Source organism: Tinamus guttatus, unplaced genomic scaffold (assembly GCF_059628265.1).
Source record: "Tinamus guttatus ecotype Peru unplaced genomic scaffold, ASM5962826v1 Tinamus_guttatus_pri_ptg000716l, whole genome shotgun sequence".
In the NCBI taxonomy this organism is placed as follows: Eukaryota; Metazoa; Chordata; class Aves; order Tinamiformes; family Tinamidae; genus Tinamus; species Tinamus guttatus.
This window is the reverse complement of record NW_028289250.1, coordinates 1,243,824-1,271,420: the sequence shown is the minus strand read 5'-3', so window position 1 is coordinate 1,271,420 and position 27,597 is coordinate 1,243,824. Positions and strand designations below refer to the sequence as shown.

The 27,597-nt window shown below is 37.3% G+C and overlaps 1 protein-coding gene across 1 annotated transcript in view; it reads left to right on the top strand.

Moving 5' to 3' along the window:
- The first annotated feature begins 1,506 nt into the window (after positions 1–1,506).
- PLEKHG1 (pleckstrin homology and RhoGEF domain containing G1) overlaps positions 1,507–27,597 on the top strand; it is a 123,420-nt gene continuing 97,329 nt past the window's right edge. Inside the window, exons 1-2 of the mRNA XM_088537060.1 lie at positions 1,507–1,515; positions 26,502–26,576. Of these exons, the coding sequence (XP_088393186.1) occupies positions 26,528–26,576 (49 nt within the window). The 5' untranslated portion in view covers positions 1,507–1,515; positions 26,502–26,527. The remainder of the gene's footprint in view (positions 1,516–26,501; positions 26,577–27,597) is intronic.

Here is a 27,597-nt window from a genome sequence, read left to right as displayed (position 1 = left end):
CCATTGGTGGAAGAGCATTCTTGTACTTAAATCTCTACATGAGCATCATGCCATGGTAGCAAGATTGAGTTGATTTTATTACTGTTTAAGTTGAAAGTAGATTTTTTTAATTTGAAATCTTGCCTGTTTATGGTTGGTTTTCCTAGACCAAATGAACTTGGAAGCTCATCAGGGATTCTGTTTATTCTGGCATAGCAACAAGCTTTGGGCAGAGTTTCCTGGTCCCAAATTGGTAATGGTAAGAGGCCTCTGTCATGTTCCCAGCCAGCTGAAGGCCTGAGCTATTTTGCCATACAGGAAATAAATTGCAACTGAATGGGCACAGGTTTCACTCCAAGTACATAAGCATAACTTCTGGTGATATAAAAAAGAAGAAAAAGTCCCTGCTTCTTATCTAGTCTTGCATCCAATAAAAAAGTCCTCCTAAAAAAGTTCAGAACAAGAACATCTGATGTTCTGTTTCAGCAAAGTCTTCCCTGTTGTGTTTGGCTGAACTGTAGGCACAGGAAGTTATGAGAGACAAAATGAACATAAATTTATCCTAAAGTGCTCTAGAATAGGTAAACCTAAGCAGATGTCTTGTAGAAATTAAAATGATGACAATGGTATGTTTGATGCCTTTGTTAGGTTCCTAACTGATATTCTGAATGATTTGAAAGTAGTGGTGGTTGGGTAATTAGAAAAGGAAATCAGTTCTTCCCCATTTTGAAATCAAAACCCACATAATTTCAAAGGCCTCAAAATAAGCTAATGAATGGTGCTATAAAGAGCTTGTATTGCAACTGTATTAAGACCGTTGCTTTTTAAGTGCTAGAGAAAATGGTGTTTTGATCTGGATATAGCTTGTGATTTGTTAGCTCCTAGAGAACATCTAGATTAGATGAAGGTACCAGACAAATGTCAGAAGATGACTTGTAGCTCTGATTTTGCTTAAACAGCAAGTGATATGTTCTTATACTGCTCATCAGGAAAAGGAGGATCCATGGTAGGGGTTTCCAGACATTAAATTAAAAATGCTTAGTTTTAAACTGAATGTTAGCAATTCTAGAAGAAATATGCCCATAGTGCTCAGAATTTACTGCTTGGGAATGCAAGTGCGTTGCCACAGACTTGAAATGTAACCTTGAATAAACCATTTCACGGAGACCTTAAAGGTATGTAGGTACTCGCAGAGGTAGTAAGACGCTTAATGAGATTTTCAGAATCCCATTAGTGTCTAATTCCTTTTCAGAAACCTGCCTCTAGTCTGTCTGAACAGAATCAGCTCATTCTGCATTTTATCCAGTTATTCTCTAAGGCAACATGCAAAGGCAGTTTTGTGATTGAGGCTTAGATTTCATAAATCTAAAAGAGCGTGTCCTCCTCAGTGGATTATGGAGTTGTGCTCCCTTTTACTTTTTCTCTAATACCATACATTTCACATTCTTTTCTACAGAATGCAATAAATTTGACAGAAGACGAGTGACTGCACTTTGCCTAACCTAAAGACGACTCTTTTGGTGAGTGCTCTACCAGGTAGATTTTATTTATTGATTTACTTCTTTAAGGATAAAGACTGTTTTTGCTGTGGCTCTTGCTGAGATTAATACTGTTGGCATTTAGAGAACATACTCTAAGTTAATGTAATACTGCTTAACATGCAAATTCTAAATAGCTGTATATAACACTTCAGGCCTGAAATATCAAAGGTAGCCAAGATGGCAATTTTCCTTGATGTGCCTGCTAGTGGGGTTTTATGTTAATAAATCTGTATAAATATAGATGTGTGTGACTTTCTTTTGGAGGGGGGGCATACTTTAGCAATTAGGTGAGTTTAGTAAGAAACTTATGCTAAAATTGAAGATTTAAAGTTTTGCTTAATTGCATGGTTCCTTCTCTTCAGAGTTAGAAGTGCCATTTTTATGGAGGAAAAGAATGGTTCTGTTATATTTAGGGGTTTCATGTCGTGTATATGCTCTTATTACCTGAAGGTCTTGGGGGGGACCTGAGGAACTTTAGAGACTAGGAAAAGAAGATTTAGATGTCTTAAACCATCTCTTGGATAGAACGACCTATTTCACTGAGATATCTAAAATTAGCTTTCCAGGCACTTCACAATTTGGCCAGTTTAAAGCTCCTCAGTAAATATTCAGCAAAAGCACAGATTTAGGCAAGGTTCCTTTTCCCCGCTCTTACATCTCTTTTAGTGCCAACCCAAAGGAACCATCTCATGTCTCTAAAGAAAGAAGATATTCAGTGATGGGCTTTGTGGATAAATGTGTGTGCACACTCACACACTGGTATTTGGAAGAACTCAATGACTTATAAATAACCTATACTACTCCTTCCAGATGGAGTTCATAACGCTATAACCAGTACAGTGTGGATTTGTGTTCCCTCTGCCTGGGGCAGTCAAGATAACTTATTCATGCCTATATTGGTAATAGGGCACTATTGATGATCCATTGTATTCAAATACCTATGCCATTTTAAGACAGTGGCAATTTTATAGCAGAACAGATATATTGAGACTTTGTAGCTTTAATAGAAAGGAACTAGCAGAATTGTGTATCATTCAATTATATCTTACATCTGATATCCATTAGAGAGCCCTAAACTGCCCTTTGGATCCATAGGAGAGGAGTCTGTGTAAGCAGTAAAACATTTTGGAGAGGCTAAGAGAAAAGAAAGAACAAAAATATCCTTCTCAGTATTTTCTTAAAATAGCAAGATTTGAATAATTTACTATGTGGTTTTTAATATACATTTAAAAAGTGGTACTGAATTCATTTGTTGCATATACTATTTGCTGTTATTAACTGTCGTATTTTCTTTTCTGCAAATGCAGAGAGACCATGTGTTTTGAAACTCTACTCATTGAAATGTTTTATTTAGCATTTTTACATATTAAAATGCATGTTAAGCATTTGCCTAGTGACCTTCGAGAGTAACTTGTACAAATTGCCCTCCATACTTCATTTCTAATTTATTGTTTGACTTTCCTTCAAATTGTGATGATGTTAATGTGTTTTCATGATAAACAGAAACAAAATGTCAGTTTCAAGTAATATCTTTGCTGAAAGCTGAGATAACATGGCTTATATGTGTGTATATAAAGAAGCAGAGGATTTCCTGAAATCCTCTGGGAAACGTAGCAGAAAAAACATAGTTTGAAATATAGCAGAAACATTGCTGTATCAAGAGAACTGGAGTGTGCAAATGTATCTGCTAAAGGGGAAGGTTGTTCAAGCTCTAGATTAAGTGTATATAACGCGGAGTTAATTAAATGGTGTAAAAGAAAGCAAACTGAGTGCTGTTCTTTTATAACAGATAGCTTAATCATTTGGGCAGATGCAGTCCTTAGGGCAAAATGTTAGTTCTATACTAATTATGACAGCCAACAATAGTTTTGCCAAATTTGCTTAACGTGCTAGAGATATATGCAAGTTTTAGAATATTCGCACTCAAAAAAAAGGAGGGGGGGAAGGAAGCTATATTTGGCTTACCTAACAATTTCATGATTTTGTTTCAGTGAGTTGCTGTTTAAAATGCACAGATTTTTGGAAAGAGTGAGTTAGTGTGGACTTTAGCTTTTAAAATCATGACCTCTGTAGCTGTGAAAGAAATATAAAGATTGACATACTTGTTCTAGAATTCAGGATGTGTGTTAGTATGGAGGTTGTGTATGCTGAAGGTCAGTGCTTAAATCGTTGAGCGTCTGTGCTTCACTAAATTCTTTGTTTAGGTCATGTCTTTAACGGCATGTGAGGTTAAAAATCTGTGTGGGGGTGGAGAGGAATGACGCATGCCCACGTATAAGCCTTACTATAAATCTGTTCTATTTTTGGTATGTGATCGAGTAGAGGTACAGTGTGAGAATAGGGATTTGGTTGTGATGTGAAGGTTTGTAAAAGGGGTTTTTGACAGACAATGCCTATGTGGTTCTTCAGGCTGTTCCTTGAGTATCTGTGGAAATATTCAGAGGTTAATTTGGCTTTCTAACTAAAGTCTAGTAATTTTTATCAAGTTTCTTGCAATTCTCTGATTGCAGTCAGACTGCAGTAGACATAAAGGACATCCTTGGGATGTTTTGTTACTGACAGTTTTACTCAAGCTGTTGCTCCAGTTCAGAATAACAAAGCTGATAAATGAACATAATCTTTCATGGAAATGTCCACAGATCTAAAAGGATTTCTCAAAATACTAGTCTAGTTAACACTAGTGACCTCTTGGCAATCTAAAATTTGTATATCTAAACTAACAGCTTCATAAAATTGGTGATAACAATTTTGCAAAAATGTCCTTGTTAATGAATAAGATATGTTTACTAGATGCTTCTTGTCCATCTTGTCTGTTCACACCAGGGTGTTCCTCCAATGCCCCTCCACCCTCCCCACACCATGAAAAGATTAAATCAAAAGAATTACCTGGACAAATTTTGGGGAAATACAATTAGGATTTTATATATTCTGTGGTCAAAATGAATTTTCTTGGAAAAACAACCATATGTTAAGATGTTAAACAAAAATGTCCACTGTATCTTAAACTTCAAATCCACAAACACAAGCTGGCTCACCCCTGCCTCCCCTTTGAGTGGTCAGTCCTTTCCCGCTGACATGTCCTATTGTTATGGTCAAATGATCAAGGAAAAGTGTATACTTCCTTTTGTGGCCGGCAGATAGCAGTTCCTAATTGATGACTGCTACTTTCTTTCTGACATAAAGGAAATGAATGGGCAGTAGTGATTATTGCACATCTGTTGTTTTCTGCTGAGCATCCTGTACAGCAGTGAAACTGTCTTGAAGGCGTCTTTTTCCGCTCGCCCTCCCTCCCCCGCTTCAGGGCTGGTGGAGAGAGGGGATGTGGGTGACATGTGACCGTATTGTTCCTTGTCACAGGTGTAGCCAGAGAAGAAAAACAAATCACAAGCTGGAGCAGAATGACTTGTTTATATTTTCCAAATGATTCTATTTTACAGAAAAAAAAAAAAATCTTTTAAAGCTTCAGGGACGGACTGTGTCTTATGCACCCTAGGTAATAAGTCATGTCTTCTTGGTGTAGACAGCTGCCCTGGAAGGGTAACGCTTCAAAGTAATGCTGAATAGAGCCCCCTCTGGGGATAGGCAAAAACAAAACAAATATGCTAAGGATCTAAAGGTCGAACCATTCATGTTCTTTTCGTTATGACTTTTAGGGTGCAGTTTAAGACCATTGGGTCTTTTCCATCTCCTGCTTGGACGTATCTTGCTTGGTGTGCTGCAGCACAACTCCAAGGAGAGTTGAGCAAACCTTAGATGCAGGTATTGGGAACTCTTCCTTTTGATCAGCCTTCCTGGCTGCATGGAGAAGGAGTAGGGATGGAGCCAGTGGATGATAATTGCCTGGTTTAACTGACTGTGGACAAGGAAGTGTGCTGAGTGGAGGGACAGAGATGCCTGGCAAGAGGCCAGGGGTGAGCTGAAGTGGGCTTTAAGATTGGAGGAAGGGAGGAGAAGCATTTGTGAGAGCAACTGAGATAGGAGAAAATTTCATGGGTGAAAGAGGTAGAAGGTGGTAGTTGAGTGTATCAGAGCTTGTTACTGATAAGGGGGTGCTTTTCTTCATGGCTCTTGCATATTTTTCCACTTTCACTTACTGCTTTTCACTACAAGTTGTGGCTGCCCTCTATGCCTCAAACCTAGAGTACATCTACAGGAAGCCTTTATGTTCTCTTACCGAGTTAAATATCGTAAAGATTGTTAATTGAAAGAGCTCTGCAATCTGAATCCCTATGACTTAATATTGTTTTATGTTTTTATTTATTGCTCATTATTATTTATTGCTTATTCCTGATAGACAAGAAGTTGACCCCAAGCCTGCCATGTGCCCTGGCAGCCAAGAAGGCCAATAGTACCTGGGTTGCATTAGGAGAAGTGTTGCCAGTAGGTTGAGAGAGGGGATCTTCCTCTCTGCCCAGCCCTGGTAAGGCCACACCTGCAGTGCTGGGCTCCCTAGTATGAGAAGGATGTGGAGCTACTGGAAAGAGTCCAGCGTGGGGATGCAAAGATGATGAAGGGCCCAAGGCCTCTCTCCTATGATGAAAGGCTACAAGAGCTGGGTCTGCTCAGCCTGGAGAAGAGAAGGCTGAGGGGAGGGATCTTATCAGTGTGTATAAATATCTGAAAGGATATTGTCCAGCAATAGGGCGAAAGGCTACAGGGGGTTGAGTAGGAACACAGAGAATAACTTATTAATTGTGAGAGTGTCTGAGCACGGGATCAGATTGTCCAGAGAGGTTGTGGAGTCTCCATCCTCGGAAATGCTCTAGAGCCATCTGGACACAATCCTGGGCAATGTGTTCTAGGTGGCCCTGCTTGAGCAGGGGACTTGGCTTAGGTGATCTCTAGAGGTTCTTTCCCACCTCAACTGTTCTGTTTATTTCTTTCTGTTGCTTCCATCATGGTTAATTGCAACATTTCTTCTAAAGTGTTTGTAGCTTATATTGTCTAAATACTTTAGTGTCTTAATGAGAACTGCAACTAGAGATAGGAAAAGATAGTAAGAATATACCATGCTGTGGTCCACAACAAGGTGAATGCCAAATTCATAACAGCATGAATGATTCATGCTGCAATTAATGCCCCAGGGATATGTGTGTCCTCAAGGTGTTGGCATAAGAACTGTATCATAAGTGTGACCTCTGCCTTGCTGTGATTTTCATCGCCAGCTTGTAAGCAATAAGAAATAACTGATTGCACAGTATCAATGCGGTCCAGCATAGATAAGGTTACACTCTTATCACTTGCTCTCTCTCCCTGCAAATGTGAACTGTTTTTCATTTTAGAAAACATAACTATCTGTTCCAGCAAAATGCATGCAGATAAATTACTGATGATAAATGTGCACATGTATACATACAAAGTAGAAAACTTCTGATTTCTCAAATAGCAGGGACCATAAAAACATTTTTTTCTTCATTCCAGTTGTAAAGCTAGTCTTTTAAATTTATTTTTATTAATCCTCTCCATGGTTAATTTAAGCAATTAAATAATCCTTTGCTTTTTGAATGAGGTGTACAGAGACCCCATTCATCTCTCCAAAGCCTTTAAAATATTTAATCTATCCCCATAGGATTTTGGACTTATCTTGCATCTGTTGGCAAGCATTATGTTGTAGCTAAATATTAGTCATGGCACCAGCCAAATAATACAGGATAAATCTGCAGAATCTATTTGCACCAAGTGTTTGTAAACTTCTTTTCATAGGTCTCTTAAAGAGACACCATTAGCATATGAAAGTAATTTTAAAGAAACACAATAAATCCTTCATTTAAGTTTTTTGCAAAAAAAAAAAAAAAAAAACTATTTTTCAGCATAGTACTTAAAACTTGTGTCTTGCCTCTGGTATGACTCATGTAAACACTTGATTATTTGTGAGACTTAATCATATTCAAAATACTGCAAAGGAATTTGCTAAAATGTTTATAGAATGGACTCTTGAATTTGGAAACAGATGCCTCTTCTTTTACACCAAGCTAAAGTTGCAGTACATGACTTAACAGCAAGACTATTTATTTTCTACAGAATGTTCAGAGAAAGCTCTTTAGCTTGAGCAGTGATGCACTGATTACTAGACACACACACACCCCAAAAAATAATGAAAATGGTAGAGATATTTGGTCTGTTGAGGCAGATATTCACTCAAGTGTCATGATACATAGCTGTTTAGTAAAAAAAAATGATAGCAGGAACTTCAACTGCTAAAAGAAAAAATAGTTGCTCCTTTTATCAGCATTGTCATCACTTTGAAGAAGTATGAGGCTTCCTTTTGGAATAACTTGATTTTTTTCTCCCTTATTCTTTGTAAATATTTTTATTAGCTGCTTTTGTAGGAATTTGAGAAAGCATTTAATTCATGCAAAAATAGATGCAATCTGCATAGTTATCTGTAGCTGTGTAAGTAGAGTGCATCAAATGCTGTTTTGTTTTTCTGTTCTTGAGTCTTTTCTGTAATTTAATTTGAGAAATGACTGGTTAGTTTTTCGACCAAAAATATTTTATTGGAAGATGTCAATTTAGTGAAAACAATGTTTCACACAACTATACTTGTTTTAACAAAACTATCAACAAGAGATACAGGATTGTAAGATGTGGGCAAGTTCTGCAGAGTAGTAGAAATGTAACTTCAAGCAAGTTCTTTTTCCCTCTGGGTTGTTTTTGTTATTGTTTTGATTATAGTGTTGCAAAGACTGCTACCTCGCAAAGTACATGGACACTTTCAAAATTCTTTCTCCTTTTTCTTTCTTCTGCCTAGATAGCTTCCTAGCTCTGTTAAAATTCATCAAAGAAGGCAAAACCTCCTCCAAAATCTTAAAGATTTGGGTTGAACCTGATGTTTGTTTGGGGTCTGAATTGTGTCGCTTATGTAATAGGCACCATAACTGCCACTTTTTTTTTTTTTTTTTTTTTTTTTTTTTTTTGGGACAGTGCTCATGTCAAAGCTCTAATTTTCATGATAAAGTGAAGCCTTTGGAAAGACTTCTGCACTACTTCCAGTTTCGGAGTAGAGAGCTCCCGATCAAAGGAATTATGGGATAATTGAAGAAGTTGTGCCAATTTGTCTAGAATCTAAAGCAAAACCTTAATCAAACTTTTGTGTTTATTTCTGGGAATAAATTAATGGTTTTAACTTGTTTCATGCATCAATATTTATGAAAAAGGCATTAAACTGTACGTTATGTTTTTAGAATCTCGTCATCTCACTGATACGCATCTGTTAATACAAGCTGTAATGCTATTAATTTGGATAGGAACAATGGGTTCTTTATGAACTAGGTAGGATTAGTCCATTCAAATTAGTCTGCTCCTGAATTAATGATGACAGAGGGTGGGAAGTTTGGAGTAATGACCATCTGCTGTGTTGGTGAAGGCCAGCAGACTTCAAGAAATGCTGATGACTCTGTAAGTCAATTCTGCTAATAGTAAAGTGCATGCTGCTGTGCACAGAACAAAGGTAAACTGGGTGAAAGTGGAATATTTGGACAAGGAAAACAACTGTGCTGTCGGAGAGAGTGTCTTCTACTTTGTAGTGTGCTTTGGGTTGTTAGTACGTGTGAGATGGAGATGCCCCTGGGGAGCAGGGGAGAAAGTTGCCTGCTCTGCAATGGGAGCCGAGAGTACTCGGTGACTATTGTACCAAAAAAGTACAGAATCCAACCAACCAAACTGACTGCTCGGTATTACCTTCTGCTTTCCAATTTTCCGCTTATTCTGCAGCCCTGGGAGCAGCTGGTTTTTGTTGTGATTCCTTTTTAATGCGTCTCATCTCTTCTGAGAAACAAAGGGTGCTTTTTTTTTCCTTTTTTTTTTTTTTTTTTTTTCCTTCTTTTCACTTTTGGGCCTGGAGAAGCCCCACAAATGAGTGCATCATCAGCTGTGATGCAACGTGGCACTGTGGGAAGGGAATGATTCTTCAGCCCCCTGTGTTGCTACTTGTTCCATGAAGCCAGGTTATACCTAAGACATTGTTTAAATCCCTGAAGTAGTAAATCTCATGAAGTTGTTTTATGGCCTTTCAACACTCAGAGCGGCGTGCATCTCTAGATATTGTCAGATCATATCCCTAACCTTATTAGGTGTCAGGATATAGATACTTGAGTAAATTTCCTAGTGTAAATAACTGTATAAATGATGAAGGCAAGCCTGATTTGGGGTTTTCCTTTTCAATTGTCCTGCATTGGCAGTTTCCTTACCCTGGTTACTAGGATTTTGGTCTTTAAGGTGAATGTCACAAGCCTGTTGCGTGTTTGCTGGAAGTGAGATTAGTATTTTGATTTTTTTTTCATTAAATAGAATTTGGCAGTGATGATAGAAAAATAGATAGACTAGAAATAAAAATAAATATATTACATCTATTTATGTATAATGTTTTACTATCTATGTAGTGATGTACTTCCTGCAGTTGCTCTTTATCAGTAAAAGTAAACGTCATTTTCCCTTGATGATTCTTCTATGTTAATTTAGCATTGCAAACCTGTATTCTCAAAGGTACCATTCATGATGGATCTCTTGGTGATGCTGATGATGCAGTGTTTGTATTTCATAGGATGAATTGAAAGAAGGAAAACTTCTGAGGTATGCTTTATACTGATGTTTAATTTATGCTGTTTGGAGATATATGCTGTTTTGGAGTATTTTCACTGCAGTCTATAGTAGCAGGCTCAGACTTATCAATAAGTTATATAAAAAAAAAAGTGTTTAAAAAAAAAACCATACCAATGTTCCTAGTCCAGATATTTCAACAATCCTTATATATAATTCTATAGCCCTGATGACTTTTAGGGAAGCTGTTATAGTCTGTTTTACCTTTTAACTTAGGAAATAATGCTATTTCAGCCCTGCTTCCTTTGATTTGCTTCTCTAAAGCTTCTGCTAGTGCCCAAGAGGAATTTGAGTTGGGGAAAGGCAGGGAGAAGATGTCTGCAGTAGCTCTACCAGCTTTGCTTTGCAGGAACAACGCAGGACAGCATGGGAAAGACTCAACCACACATAACGTGTTTGAGCTGCTTTCTCATGAACCAGTTTCAGCAGGGTCCAAAATGAAATCACAAAAGTTGTCAAGAATATGGAGATAGGGGCAGAGGGGAGGCAGAACAGAAGCTTCTGTCTGGGAATAAAACCTCTGTTTATTACATAAATAGAGTTGGGCTCTTGGGAAACCTTGGGGCAGAGTGTGAAAGGGGAAGGAACAAAGCAAAGGCAAGTGGTGAGAAGGGTATCGGTAGCAAGCAGGGCTGCTAGCTGGCAGAGAGAAAGGGGCAGTGTGTGCCCTGACTGGCTGTGTTTCATCAAGCTTAGAGACTTTGGAATGTGGAAAGACTTATCCAGGTTTATTTTTACTTAAAGATCATCCTGTTCATCCTTACAAGTCTTCATGTGTTAAGTGTATGCTGTGAACTTTTTATTGGTTTTCAGTGCTTTCAATAAAAGCTGCTAGTCAATCCTGCAGCTTACAGCAGACCAGTAGTTGATGAAACTTTTATTGTGCTAATTGAATGAGCTTCACTAGTACAGTCTGAAGGACAGGAATGACGAATCATCTATACTGAAGTTCTGGGAACAGTTAAACCAGCTTAGATTTAGTGTTATGTAGCAAGAGTTGGTTAAAAATCCTCCAGTTTGCTGTTCCTCATATTTTCTTTGCGTTCTTCAAAACCCAGGACGCACTGAATGCAGCAGCCTGTTGTAAAGGGAAGGCAGAATAATGGCTGATTCTGAGGAATGTCTGTTACCTGGGCGGTTAGGGGAAGTCTCCTCCTATTCAGTTTCTGCCTCTTCTGTCCCCTGGAAATTGGGGCAGGGATCACTTGCAGTGAACAGTGTCTGGAAGTGTTAAAAATGCCTAACGTACTGAAATATAAAATCTTATTTTTTTGGGGAAAAAGTATTTATAAGCAAAGCTAAGTCAAGTGATATAATGGCTTATTGCATATTGGATCATGATGCAATATTTTACAAGTAACTATGCAAAGCTAGCAATTCTGCAATTTGTATTTTATAGAATTAATTCCAAGTGTGCTAGTGAGTTGCACTGATTGTTCATTTTCCAGCATACCCAGTGTTTTCTAACAGTCTCTTTTTCCCCTCCTCTCACTAAAAGATGAGGGATGTTTTTTTAAGCTGTCTTGTGCAGTTCCAGCAAACTAACATATATTCTACTTGCTGTGTTTCTATTAGCATGACTGATCGCTTGGCTTAAGACTGTTCCATGTCTGAAACTGTTCAATATGTAGTTCTATACTCATGAAGCATCACATGTAAGGGAACCTACTCAAACTTTGAGTGACAGAACATACACTGAAAAACTCTTCACATATATCTCTTCAGTTTGTGTTTGTAACTGCTGTAGTTTTGTTTAACTGTGGGCAGAAATAGCATGTGCATGCTACTTTTGGAATACTATTCTGCTTTATTTCTAGCATTTTTAATCCTAAAGAGCCTCAAGAGCATCATACAAATGATAGTGCACGCATGGAGTTTCTGTGGAATGTGGACCTCTTGGGATAGATGAAAGTGGCCTGGAAGAAAACTGGGATGTCAGCCTCTATGCCTTATTATGGCACAGGGTTTATCTGCTACCAGTTCTGAGTCTATAAGGTGTTTTAGTGCCCTTTTTGTTATTATATGCCTCTTTCATTTATTTATTTCACCTGAAATCAAGTTCTTTGAGCTTTCACTATGTATGTTCTCAATTTGCTAAATATGATGTAACATATATCAGTTAATTATATTAAATATATCTACATATATATTAAAATGGGTTAAACTTTTCTGACATTTAGGCCCATTTTTGTTATTTGCAAAACTTAACAGGTAGCTTTGAATACCTCAACCTGATGTTAAAAATGACTAATCAGTTTTGGGGGAAAAAAAAGGGTTTTTGTTCTGAATAACTATGACACATTTCAACTTCTTCCCTAACTCTAATGGCTTTTGCTTAAACTGTACTGAAATTGGATTTAAACAAACAAAAAGAAAACCTTCATTTCCAGTAAAGGTCTGCTTTAAATTCTGCTAGTATAACTCTCCTAGTGCAATAAGAACTGATCAGACTTCAGACTGGTGTGTTCCCTGTGGCGATGTCAGAGAGAGAAGGGAGAGGGGAAGAGGAGAAAAAACCAACAACAACAAAAAAAAACCCCACACTTTTGGCTGTTTGCACTACAACTGAGCTAGGCAGCCTCTTTTGAACTCTGCTTGTGAGAAATCTCATTTTTTACACAAAGGAAGCATTTACCTGTGGTTGGTCTAAGCAAGAGCTAAGACGCTGGAGAGAGTATTTCCAAGTGTTCCAACAACTGCCCTTTTTGGAAGACTTATCCCAACCATTTCAACGGTTGTGACTGAAAGGCTGAATGACCCCTGACACTGTCAATGGCATGTGCATAAGATAGGGAAAAAAAATAAAAAGAAAAAAAAATTAAGAGTTTGAAACTGATTTGGCACTTGTAAATCAACATGCCCTGTCAGGCCAGTGCCTACTAGAGAATCTTGTTCAGAAAGTGCCATCAGTGACACCACTGGGACCACTGCACAGGCTGTGAGGTAGTGGCAGGGAGAAGGATAAGATGGGGTGTAGATGTGGGATGAAAATACAGATTAAATCTAAGGAAAGGAAATGCTTCTCTTTCTCTACCTACTCACATTGCTTAAATATAACAAGGCTGAAGGCTGCAGGATTTTGCTTGCTTGTGAGGAAGAATGTTTTCCTTTTTTTTTTTTTTTTTTTGTGTGTGTGTGTGTGTGTGTGTGTGTGTGTGTGTGTGTGTGGTAATATGCATGGCCCTCCCTAAGCTGAAATGCAGAGGGGACTCCTTACTTTGCCCTACAGAATATGCTGACACCATCTCGCATCCTGCCTGTGGGCAGATGGTGTTCTTGGTTAACTGTGCTTTTCACTGAATTCAGTTGAAATTTGGAGTAATTAGTATGCACTTTGTTTGCCAATGTTCTTCCATGTATAAAATGTGGAATAAAAAGAGTGGAAGTACTAGGATTCTTATGTACCAAGGCTGCAGTTACATAACTTGAAACAACATTACTGGAATACTGTTGCGGTTTTACATCAGTGAAGTTTAATGTTTGAGCAAGCATTAAAGATTTAGAAACACATAGACTTATAGTTCTATAGTTTGGCAATGCTTTATTTATTTATTTTGATTATTACTAAAATTGGGAGAGTGTTTTGGAGAAGGTTCACTTAAGGTATTTCTTCCTTTAAAAGTGGAAGAAAAGAAACTTTCATCTGAATTCATTGGGCTTAGTGCTGAGAGTTTAAAAGCCTTTTGGAATTGTTTGGCTGAAGCCTGTGATACTGAGTTGGGAAATATCCCTTTGAATATTTACTTTAGTCAAGTTTATTCAAAAATCTTTTTTTTTCTTTTTAACCCCCCATTCTCCTGTTTCCTTTTTTTAAATTTATTTCTAGTACTACATTCATTTCAGTGAAATATAAAGCATCACTTCTTAAAGAAAGGTACTTAATGAGTTTTCAGTCTTATTCATGTGGCCTGAATTTATTCTTTTTGCTATGTAAACTGAAGTAACTAGAAAGACTAGATTTTATACCCATCTGTCTTATACCATATTTGTGTATTGCATTGCCAGCAGGAAAGCAATTTAATTCATGAATTGTAGTTGTCTTTGGAATCAAACAGTTGAAATGCATGTTATAACCCTTCAAAGAAATATGTCTAATGGCTTGTTGTTTTGATAGCACTTGTTTAATGCACAGTAACTTCTTGAAGTTAATCTTTTCTTTCTTCTACACTTTCAATATAGTACATAAGTTTCAAAGACAAGTAAATATTGACATCATTTGGGGAATTCTGTTAGTTTTAATGTTCTTAATTAAGGACATCCAGATTCCTTTGCGCAGTTTTCTCTTTGTCATAATTTCCCCTTTCTTGAAGAAGTACCTGGTTACCCTTTATGCCTCTTGGTGTTGTCAAAGTATGTATGTAATATAATTTTCACCATGACTGAGAAGACATAGGAAGTAAGGTGTTCTTGTAGAGTGATTGTAATTCTGACATACAATTTAGAGCAGAGAAAGCTTTGTTCAGTACATAATTGTTTTTAATTCTCTCCTAAGTGCGTAAAAGGAAAAACCTCCACTATTCAGTGTAGTTAAAAGGGAATCGTAAGAAAGCTGACCTTCATCTGCCCTAGTCCACACGATTTGGAGTGGAAAAGGCAAAGGAGGTGGCCTTTTCTGAGTGGACGAATCTGTCAGTATCAGTCAGACTTGAAAAGCTTTGGAATCTTAATACATTCCAAAGCTCTATGGTAAAGTTAATGGAAACTCTTCATCGGCAACCTGTATTGAAGCATAACACTTCCTGATCAAATAATTCTCTTTACTTGAAATAAAACTATTTACTGCTAAAGGATTTTGGATGATTTTTTTCTTATCTCGTTGAAACCTCAAATAAATATGCAGTCTTGCGGGGGAAGCGAGTCTCTTTGGGGACAGACTGAGTAATTGGAGTTCTTTCAAGAATCTTACAAAGCTTTTGGAGACCTTACTGTTCCACACTCTTTCATATGCTCTCCATGAAGTAGTGTTGGATGACAAGTATTTTAGTTCAGATGTGGCATTTCTTTGCTTTTGAGGTTAAAAGCTAAGCCTGAATTATTATGAAGCGCTGTCAAGGAGGTAAAATGGCTCAGACTCAAGTTGTTTATAAGTAATTCTAAGCTACTACTGATGTGTTCTAGCCATATCTTTTTGATTAGCGTACAAAGGAGGAAAAAAGGCATTCAAATAAAGGAAATCACCTTTTCAACTGTAACACTTGTAAACTATGCTATTTTTTTCAACACATGTTATTTCTCAAGGAAACTAGTCTTCTTATATGTGTCCAGTAAAGGTCTCTATCTGGTGATGCAATGTTTAGTAATAAATGCAGCTTTTCTAAGAAAAATGTTGCCAATAAGCTTTTATGTTATTAGAGAAGGAGTTTCCCTGTCTGGAGAACGCTGCACTTGAACTGCTAAATAAACTTTTGTTTAAAGTCATCTTATTCTGTCAAAGTGGCTATCCAAACTCTTTTGGAAATTGTGACTACTTAAGTTTCACTGTGTGCTTTTACTTTTAACTTTGGTAGTCTCTCAAGCAACACTTGTGTTGGTTATAGTTGAGTGAAATTGCATTTCCTTTCTTTCTAGTCATGTTTAAGATTTGCCAGTTACATATTTTTATATATGTGCATGCATACTCCAGAGTTATGCTTGCCAATGGTTAATCATGAATGTAATCTTAAAATTTAATTTCTCTTAAAATTTAATTGTGTTTAATTTTTCTATATTCCACAATAATACCTATGCATTTAAATGCCATAAAAGTAAATAGTACTAAGCATACAGTTCCAGGTCTCTGTTGAACTAGGGATAGGTAATTCAAAGCTACTATACAGAGAAAGGGCTTTGGTTTCTCTGCAACAAGTAGTCAGTGTGTTCTGTAGATAACTGCAAACTTTGGCTCCAGAAGATATATATATTTTTTCAGGACACTTCCAAGAGTTGTACTCTTGGAGTGGTTTGGTTAAATAACGTAACATTTTTACAGGAAATGTCCTAATGTGAATTATGAGGCCATTTGTTCTGACAAATTACAAGTGAAGGTCCAAAGGGCTGTTAGTCTGTCCTTATTCCTCTTTTTGTGTGTTACGGACACATGCACTCACACAGACATATGCATGCGTATGTATCCCTAAGATAAGAAGTGGAAGAAGTATGAAGTTGTTTTCCAGTCAACTGCGTAAGCCAAAGCTGGGTAGCAGCCAGAACCAGCATTTACATAACTAGAACATGTCAGAATTTTGGAGGTTTTAACCATTGGCGGCTTTATGATCTTTGCTGTGTTGGTTTCCTAGTTTTATATACTCTTGTGATGAAAACAAAAATCCTGCAGTTTATTAATCACACTTGCCCTAACAAAAAAGTATAAGATTTTTTTTTGAGGGCTGCAAGGAAAAAATGTGTTTTATAAAGTGTGTATATATAAGTAACTTTGTTATGCACAACTGCACTTTGGCTAGCAGTTCAAATGACTGTTTCTGGAAAACTCAACAGAGTATTACTTGTCTAGTTATCAAGAGGACCTTATCTAAACACCTCACTTCAACTGAGGCAGTAGTTGGCTCAGTAATACAGGTCACTTGTAACTACAGGAAATTCGAGAAGCCAATTTTACAGGAGCTGTTTGCTTGCAGTGAAACTGTTAAATTGTGTCCATTTTTCCCTTTGCAAAGCATAAGGGAGTCGCCCCTTTTTTTAGGGAGAAGAAATAAGACAATGAAGATTAAAGTGGGGGAGTGCCAGTTATCCATTATCATGATTTTAAGTAGGCTTTGCTGCTAAATTACCATTGGCAATGCCAAACCAAACATTCTTTAACTGTTTTCTCCAACTTAAAAAAAATAAAATAAAATAAATAAAAATTAAAAAAAAAAAAACAGTTGAAGTGGGGAAAGATATTTCTCCTCTTTATTTGAAATTTAATTTGTTTAGGAAATTTGTCATTCATGACCAAGATTTTCTGTTGAAAGATCTCTCTCTATTTTTTTTTTTATGAGGTAGTTATTTAAAAATATATAATAAAGCCAAACAGTTTTAAGTTTTTAAACTGTATTTAAGAGGTTAAAAAAGCCAGATTAGAGTTGCCATATTTAATATTGGAGTCTGTCCTGTTACCCATCACTGTAGTATTTCTTCAGCATGTAGTAATATTCATGTACGTGTAATGCTTTGCATAAGATAAATAGCAGAGAAAGTAATTTATAATACTTGCTATGTTTGGATGCTTTGGGCTTCAACAACAACTTTGCTTCCTCTGTCTGTTTTGATTTTTGTTGTTTTGATTTCCTCTGCTGTATGATCCTATGATGAATTTGATCAACAGTAGTGTTTTCTATGAAAGCATGCTATGATATTGTAAGTACAAGCATCAAGCAAAAAGAAGCTTGTTGTAAGTGCTACCACACATCTTCTATAATAGCAAACTACTTTAGGAACTTAAAGTCTGCAAAAAAAAAAAAAATTAAAGCCTGCAAAAGCAAGTATCAGGGGCTCTTTCTCATGTATGCCAGACATAAAGGCCTATTTATTTTCACTTTTTTCATTAACAGAGAAATAGAATTAGAAAATGATCACTAGGATGCTGGGTTATTGTCCCTTTGATCCTGTTCCTGCTCAACAGGAGCTGGAATGGTAGCAGCCTTTTCCTATAATCCAAATTATGCAGCTGCTGAGCATCAGGGAATTGAATGTGGAAAAGACTGAAGAGGGAAATCTTACCTGTGCACTTGTGTGATAGCAAGGACTGTGGCTGGGCTAATTAACTAATTGTAGCAAAGCAGGTCTTTAAAAGGAATTTGAGTAACTTGATATCCACTCTGCACTTTTCCCCCTGCTCAGTTTACTTCCCTTAACCATGTGTACAATAAAGCAGCTTCTGTTATGACTGAAGCTTGACAGCTACATATCCAGCTGTGGAAGGTGTGGGGATTTATGTATTAAATGGCAGTTCTTGGTCTAGTAGTGAGTCTTGTCCATCCTACATCAGGTTGTCATTTCCACTTTTAGTAGTTGTTTTCCTTGAAGCTTTTATTACAAGTAAATGCATCTGACCACGGAAAATACCAAATGTAGTTTGGCATTTTTTTCAATTTTTTATTTTTCAATTTTACTCTTTTGGGGCAGTTCTAATCAAAGTCAAGGTACGTCTGTGTACACCCTCGATGTGTGAGGGTATGAGTGCTTCCGGTAGTGGTGTGAAGGATGGAGAGGCACAAGTGCAATTTCTAGAGACTCTTTGGTCCCAAATCTCCCTGGTGACAGTTTACAGCAACTATCTACGTCCCTATAGCAGAGTTCATCAAGGAGGAACAATATATGTCATAAGGGCTTTTCTGGCAACTGTCATGGTTCTGCCACTGAGTGTGACTGCTCTTGCTATGGGAAGGCTTGTAGCCTAAAATCCTTTAGTCTCTTTAGTACTGTTAGGGGGTGTATGTGCATGATGCTTTTTCACGGGCTAGCTCAGTACTTTGTACTTGCAGTACTGAAGAGTGGCAATTTACCAATGCTATAACAGTAAATGAGACTGCTTTTCAAGTTTAAAAAGGCTATTGAAAATGTCAAACTGTGCTAATTCTTGTCTGTGCTGAGGCCTTTTAGTGAGTTTGTTGTAGGGTATAATTTTAAATTTGGTTTTCGTCATGTGGTCTTAAATAGCACTTAAGAGTAGAACTAATATTATCTAAAAAAGGAAATTGGAAAACAATGTAATGAAAGCTCAGTTAAGATATTCAATCTTCATTTTTGTAAACTTTAATAAAAACAACTGCACTGTTGTATCTTTTTACAGAGGAAGAAGGCAAAATTCAGTACGTAGTGTTATTCCTCAAATCTGCATGTTAAGGAACAGTAGTAGTACAGGAGAGCTGTATTTTGTCGCAGGACAACAGTACTCAGTGGCTATGACTAGCTACTGCTTTGCTCTCAGTCATTGCTGGGGCTTGCCTCTAAGTCCCTAACTGTCCTGGGACTGTCCTAGTTGTCTTACTTGTTTTGTATTCTTCAAAGTGTATTTTGGGAATATCCTACACTGAACTATCTGGCTCAAGTCTGCCTATTTTTCTCAAGTTTAAGATCAAGAATAAGCATCCAAAGGGACTCATCTACTGTGCATAGATGAAATGTGACCTCTATATGGAAGGGCCGGTTTTGTTTGGTTGGGAGTTGTAGGGTGGCATGTAACTTCTCTGAGTACTTGCGTAGGCCACTGAATCTGACTGTATGGTATAAAGGCATGAGAGAAGCAAAATATTTAAATTAAACAGCACTTTGAAATAAGCAAAAGGTATCATCAGAATAAAGTTGTTGAGATCATGGCTTGGCTGCCAGATGACACAAACCCAAATCTAATCTCCAAAACTGAGCAGCCCTTCAGATAGTCCCAGTTCGCAGGTATTGCTCCGCATGCTGAGCAGAAAGGATGAGCAGCTCCTGCTACAACCACTTGGCTTTGGTCTGTAAAGGGAGTGTGGCCTGGTATTGTCAGGGGCAGCTAGTGCCACCCGCAGCACCTGTGCTCGAGCGGGTGGTTTTGTAGCCGAGGTACAGCGCAAGTTTAGAAAGTCAGATGGGAGAGGCACTATCACAGCAGCACCACAGGAGAGACATGATGTTGTTTTCTATCAGCTTGCTGTGGTACAGCATGATGGTAGGCTGTGTTGGACTGAACTCTGGTCAAAGCCAAGTTTGTAAAAGGCTTTTTTTTTTTTTTCTCTCTCTCCTGTTTAGGCTTTGAATTTATGCAGGGGAATAAATTCTTCAACTGGGAAATACACAGGATGAAAGTGTTGTTTGAGTTTTAGTCTGTTTTTATCCTTGGAGAAGACACCATGGGATTGATTTTCTTTTTGTTTCAGTTGGCATAATGGTAGCATATATGTTGTTAAGTAAAAAGTCTCGCAGCATCACTGGACATGAGTAAAAGGGTGAATAAATCTCATCTTTTTGAGCCTTGTGTAGAGTGAACTTCTTGTAGAGGAAGTTTTATTTTGTGTTTTGTTTTTCTTTTTTCCTAGACATTGTATCCTGCATTACTTTGTAAAAATACTGTCTTGACGTGCAGACTAAAACACAGTCATTAGTTGCTGAACATGATCTGTTAGTGGGTTTGAAAAACTGTGGCCGAAGTCTTGAGGTGGAACTGGGAATGAGTTCAGAGCTAGTGGAGAGATGGGAGGAAGGAGATGATGTATGTGTTGCAGTTTAACCACAGAGGAGCCAGACACCTCGTTCCTTATAGTAGAGCATTTGTGCTGTTTTTCAGATTCAAATACAGAATTTAACAGCAAATCAGAATGAAGGTGGTAAAGAGAAGTCTGATTTGGTTTTTGCTTGAGGGAAAAGAGTTGAATATTTTTATTTATTTATTTGGTGCTATTATGTTATGAGTGATTATGTCCAGAAATTAGTGGATGCTGCTGTCTTGTACTGATTCAATTCTTTGAAAAGGAATATATATGAGGAAAGAGATACCATGATGTATGAAGATCTTAACAAGACTTTTAGTGTCTCTTATAGTTTGGCTCATCTCTTGGTGTAGTTGTCTTTGGGTCACTATTGTTGGCTTTTTCTGTGGAGAATGGTGCAAGGGTGACCTGGTTTAGCAGTGTCAGACATCTAGCATCTTCCAAAAGATACTGAACTCCAACCTATGTATTGAGATGAAGGGGGGAAAAAAGCCAAGAAATATCTGTGGGAGTTTGAAGGAGAGGACTGGTGGAGCAGGGAAGCCGTTACTTCACCCCCCACATCCAGACCTCTGCTGGAAGGAATGAAAGGAACCATTAGAACCCTGTGCTGTTTTGAAGAAATAAATATTAAATTGAAATAACACTTTACATAGGTACTTCTCTGTTAGGGGTGGTGGAGAATTGAAGTGGTACTGAGGCCTGAGGGCACACTGTGTTGCCTCGTTTCTATCATTTCTCTATGACAGCAGGAGTTTCTTTCAGTGTCACCACTGAGTTCATGTGAACGAATTGCATTAGTATGAGCATATAAACTTGTTTTTATGGTTTGTGACCTAGGATTAAAGTTATTCTCATGGGGTTCAGAGCAGCAATGCCTCTGATCTAGAAGGGATTTTTAGGCAAACAAACCACAAAAATTAGGTCCAGGGCAGATGTCCTGCTTTAGCAGCCAGATATCAAATTCTGGTCGTGTTAATGTAGATTAGGATTTACCATAGTCTTTCCTGGAATCTGGAATTCATCCTGTTACCTGAGACTTTCTGCAAATTATGTTGCATTCATATAATCAAAGCCAGCATTTTGAAGGTGAAAATTCCTGTACCATTCACCTGGGAGTTGAAACTATTAATGCCCCCTGCCCTCCCCACCCACAGTGTAATACAACTTAGGGTGTTCATATCTGCTTAAGTAGGAAGAAATGTTTTTTATTTTATTTTAATAAACCAGCAGTTGGCTTTGCTGTTAACAGCACAGCATGTAACATGGAACTTAAAGGTTTCAGTTGTTTTAGATATAGTTGATCTGCATTCATAAAGTACTATTTAATCTGTAAAAGACTGGTTTTAAAAATGAAATAAGTATTTTAAAGGAATATAAAGTGGCAACAGCAGAAGCAGATCTTAGTAATAGTGATAGTTTGTAGCTCTGGAAAATCAGAAAATTCAGTCTCTGTTTAAGGTGCTATATTTTGAGGAATTTTTAAAGAAATTTAGTAGACTTAAATTTGATCACTTCTAGCTATTTGGAAGAGATGTGATCTAGGGTTTAATGATCTGACACAGGAGGAGATTAAGGTTAGACTTTGGTTAGCAGTGTTAGTAGTTCAACATAAATACATACTTTGACTCCATAGTTACGACTGCAAATGCTGCTGTGATTAACAATAGCTTCTTTCAAACTACTTGCTTTTCAGAGTACAGCTATAAATTGCTGGGAGAATAAAAATGGAACAGAAGAAGCCTTTTTTCTAATGAAAAATACTCCATGAAACTTTAAAATTGAAAAACACAATACTTCGATTAATAGTTATTTTGAATAACTTGAAAATAATATATATTTAGAAAAGTGCAGTTAATTTGACAGGCTAGGATTTTATTTGTTTGGAAATACAGGTAACTAACATTTCTCCTGTATATACTTCCTAAAAAATATATTTTAGTCATTAAATGTACTAAATTTGCACTCCCATGAGTTCAGCTATAGCATGATACTCTGTTGAATCCCATGTTTAAAGAAACTGAAGTCTTACTTTTCATAACTGTAAAGCTGATCTGCAGTTTGTCACAGCTCAGGATTTTAAAGGTAAGTAAACCAGTCTACCATAAGGAACAAAGAATTTTTTGACCTAGGACCTCCCACTATGCTCATTTGGGTGGCCCTGGCTGATTATGGCATATGAAAATGCATGGCCACAGGTCTGAATATTTTTGGTTACCATTAGGAGTTTTTTGCTTACCTACCGAAAACTTAAGCACCATAGCTATGTTTGTTCATAAACTATGGATGCATACATATTGCAAGTTCAATTACTGGGATGTTCCATGAAAAACTGCTTAGAGGAGTGAGCAGTAGGTAGTAGTGGGGGGGGGGGAAAAAAAAAAAAGGAACTTAGTGATGGATTCAGAAATACTAAGAGCGTACCATGTGGGCTACTAGAATAGCTGAGTCAAAGGTGCCAGGGATAATTAAATATCAATAATTATATGACAAAAGCATTTGGAAGTGCTAAGAGAAGTGTTTTTGTAAGGTCTGTTTATTTACAGATTTTTGGCAACCCAAAGTTTGCTCCATTTCTAAGCAAGTTCCACTAACTCAAAGAATTTTATTGTAAGAATTATGTTCTTTTACACTTTATTAACAAGCTTATACCCCAAATGCTGCTTGTCCCCCCCCCCCCACCAGTCCTGCTTGGTATCACTTAAGGAGGTAAGGGGTAAGGTTTACCCTTCTGGATTAGTTAATATTATTTGTGAAATAATTCCCTTCTAGTTTACAATTGTAAACTTCATAAATAAAGCAATGCTAAGCTGCCTTCTGCTTTTTGATTCATTTAGTATTTGGTAGGTTACAGGAAGCAAGAGCACAATTTTAAATTTTATCTTTCTAAATATTTTAAATTTAACAGATAAAATTCAATTTATAAAACTTTAAATAGATAAAATTAATCAATAATTGAAATGTTTAAATATTCTTTTCCGCTAGCTTTGCTATACCCCTCAAAGAAAACAAAAGCACAGCATATCTGCATGATTAAGTTTATTCTGGTTACGTGAAAAAAAAACATGTACCTTAATTACTTGGTATAAGTTGTATGCAATCAGCAATTTGTTTATTTTTAGCAAGGGTGGAGACAATTTACATTCATGAGGGGAGGGAATCTGACTTTTTAGATCTAACGCACATTGATTTCCGTCCTTTTTAAAGTAATCATTTATACTATTACTCTGGGTCGCCTAGTTTGCCTGTACTTTCTAGGTGTAATTTTAAAAATGGTAGATGATACAACAGCCTTCAACATTTCCCCTTAGTATACTGATACTGCCATGTTTGCCTCTGCCCAAACTGTTTTGATCCCATAAACATACGCTATACGTGCTGTCCAGAAGAAACTACGAAACAGCAACCCATATTAGACTGTATTACTGAGCAACATTGGTGATAGTCACAAGGGCTTCGTGCTAGCATTTTGAATGTGGAATTTTCTGGGCACAGAGGTCTGTTTTCTTCAGCTTGCTGCAACTGTTAGGCCTCCCCGACTCTCTCATATTGTGCTGCAGAACTGCTAAATTGGTAAACCTGTGAAAAATCCATTAGTGAAGTGGTAGTAATCGAATTGCCTTGGATTACCCAAATGAGTTCTTCAGAGAGACAGCTGTTACAGCTATGGAAAATCTGAACTTCTTCAATAAATACTGCACGTGAAACAGGGTAACTGAATGATTTAGCTCTTCATCTCCCATTCCATTATTTTTAAAAAGCCAAGGTCATTCCGTGCCCATTTTGAATCCTGTTTGTTTTTATGCAGGAAATGATGGGTCACGCTCAACAGGAGAGCACAGGCACCACATTAAATGCTGACAAAGTGAATGTTGGCAGGCATCTTCCAAGTGTTATGCTTTCTGGGACTGATTTTTGATGACATAAAAGCAAGATTGTAACTCAAGTAGCATGAAATGTTCGTCTGTATTGGAGAAGGAAATTTGTACTTGCCTAAATGAAAATTATGACAGGAAAAAAAAAAGCTATGTCATTCCTATTTTTTCTTGCTCCTATCTAGTTGTTCTACAAAAGATCAATAAAAATCCAAATTTATTTCTGAGATTACTAGTTTTACCTTATTAACACTTCACTGAGTTACCCCATGAAAATGTTAATGGGTAAGTCCTCTTTTTATAAAAAATAATAAATAATAATAATAATTCTGTGTAAGTTCAGCTCTCCTTCCCTTTCCTATCCCCCAAAGTACATGTACATCCACTTATACCCTAAATTTGTAATGTGAACCCATTTATTTAAAACCTGGAACTTACAGAAGGCATTTCCCTGAATTTTGAAATGAGTCATAGTAGTAATTACTGGATTTATTCATGTGACTACTTCAATGCTCTGTGTGATTCACCAGTTCTAATCAACTTCAGTAGTAAATCACTGGGCAGCTGGAATTTGATTTATAAACTTTCTTGATATTCACAAACAGTATGTACCAGATCATTGAATGAAAAGCAGTGGAGGCAAGCTTACCAAGTCTTTAATCTTGGTCCATGTATTTATTTTAGACAGCTTCTTAAGGATGGCAAGCATAGGTAATTAAATTTGAGCAATCTGTTTGGAAAAATAAGTACAGTGGTTTTGAGGGCCTTTTTCTCCTTGTATGTGGTGGTGTGTGTGTGTGTTTTTTGTTTGTTTTTTGTGTTTTTTTTTTTTTTTTTAAATTTCATTCTGGAGAGTATTTACAGTAAACATAAAGGATTTTGGAGACCACTCGGTGTTTATAGCTGTTTAAATTCCCTGCATATTTGTTCAATAAATTTGTGACAATGTCCAGCTCTGATCTGTGAACTTGCACATGTAGATATTTAGGTGGGTAAGGTTTATTGCTGTTAGTTTTAGGGTGATAAGGAGTTGAAAGAAGATTTTTCTGCTCATTCCAAATGTTCAGTAGTAAAATGTTGTGTTAAGGATAAAGTTCAGCAGTCCTTAGGCCAAATGCTACATCAGTGGTAATTCCTCAGTAGAACCTGGTGGATTTGATCTTAAGTGAAGATGTTGTTGACCATATGTAGTAGAGTTTTTTTTCATCAGCTTAATATGAGACTAGTTTGCCCCTCAGGGTGGTGAATTCTAACTTCAAAAGTGTCTATTGTCTTTCTAAGCTTTTACATGTCTGTGAATCTGATGTGACAAATAGAACCACCATGGATGGGGCACTTGGTATAAATCTGTTTCACTTCCTTAAAATCCTTAAAACACACATAAGGTGTGTACCTTATGTACTTGAAAGGAAAGTTTTCTTGGAAAAAAGAATTGTGAACTATTCTGTTGATGTTGCCTGTCAGTTACCCTGCAGGATGAGCTAGGGGAAGCTCCTCAGAGCTCTGTACTTGCTCTCCAGAATTCTGTGCACTTGAGGCTGCTCTTTTGGGAAGCACTGTTTCCCTGTTAGAAACAGGAAATTTAGTGACCTTAGTAGGAACTGTGCAGGTACCCTTTTCATGCATGTACATGCTGTACAGTACTGTATAAAACATTGCACATGTGAATTGTCACCCAGGTCAAGTCCCTGTCCCAAGTAGAACACGTTTCCTTTGGCCCAGAGAATCTTGCATTTTGTTTTCATACTGTCTTGTCGGACCTTGAGGTTTGCTTGCACGGGAGACAGTACCACCAGTCCAGCTGGTGTTGGAACAATAATAAATACATCAGAATACATAATCTGAGGCTGCATGTTGGCCCTTAGCAGGCCCTTAGTTGGCCCTGCAGTGTAGTAGGGGCACAGGACTGCTAAGGTGAGGTGGGCTCACTGTCAGCCCAAGAAGCCTTTTTGTCCCTCCCCACTGATGGGATGAAAGAAGTGTTGGGGTTGTACAACATGTGAAAGCTTCAGGTAAACAGTTTTTTGAACGTAGGCTGGCATGGCACTCAGAGTGTTTTGTTGTGAACTTCAGCAGTACTGGGGACAAGCAGCCCTTCTGCCCCAGCTGATGGGCTTCCAGCTGGGAATTCAGCTGGGGATAAAAATATTCGTGCTTAGGGATAGAGGTCTACCAGACAGCATTTCAATTAATGTCTAACAAGTTTTGTTTGTTCAGATATCTAATATTTATACCTGGAAATTATGTAAGCTGCATTGCATCCTTCACAGTGATCTGGGGAGTTTTCTGCTGAAACATGCTGGGTTTGCTTGAGAAAGCTTTCTTTGCTTTATGTCCCTTAGGTCTTACTCAGACTGTCTCTGCTGAGATGCCAGATAAAACACCAGGTGATACAGAACCTGTCCTCAGGAGTGAAGGTTAGTTTTTGTTTGTTTTCCTTGGAGTATTTTATTCTCTTGACTGAATGCTGAGAGACGCCTTGAGACTTCGTGAAGACTTCTTAATTAAAAAAAAAAAAACAAAAAAAAAAAAACAAAAAAAAAACTTCCTGGTCCTAAGCAATTAGGAGCGATGAGTTAATGTTGTATGTACATAATTATCTAAGTAAGAGTAACTTTTCACTTTTTTCTTATTTTTTCCCCGTACCTACCAAATAATCCTTGATCATACTACAGTATAGCATGTGACATGGAGAGGAGTAGTGGGTTGCAAGGATTTAATCTTTGGAGAAGATGTTTTGTCCCCTTCAGATAAGGAGATGTTATTGATGGGTACCCATTTGTTCATATGGAATCCTTAAATCTCATAGAACTAAAGCTGGAATTTAAACATTTGAGTGAGGAAATTGATCCAAGAAGGAATATGAACTACTTTTAGTAAAATAGTGCCATCTTGAAATGCTCAGCTGGCCTGAAAATCGGACCACTTTTTGTTTTCTCTCTTTTTTTTCAGGACCGTTAACTTTAAATACTCACATCTGAAAATGTGGTACTTGGTTTTAGGAAAAACTTCCTATTTGAAATCTGTTATTATCTTGTGTATGTGAATCTTTCAGAACCACTGTTGGAATATTAGTGTGCGTTTAGAGGATTTTATAAAACTTATTTACTCCTTCAAGTTCAGGTTGTGATGTGGGTTAATGTTTGTGTATCTCTAGGCTTGCTGTCTGTGTTGTGGCTGTCCTAACACATATACTTAAACATGCATTTTGTGTTTTGAATAAAACTTGTATGTTAGACTGTTTCATAGTGTTTCCTGGGCAAATCTAAAGTTATGTATCTCAGAACTTATTTTTCAACATTCTAGTTGAATTCAACATTAATTTGGATGTTTGAAAGGAATTGTAGAATAAGCTGCAATAATAACCTCCAGAGTCTCATCAATAACAGCAGGGAAATACTTCCTCTTGCATGGAAGGAAACTTAAGCTATGCTGGAC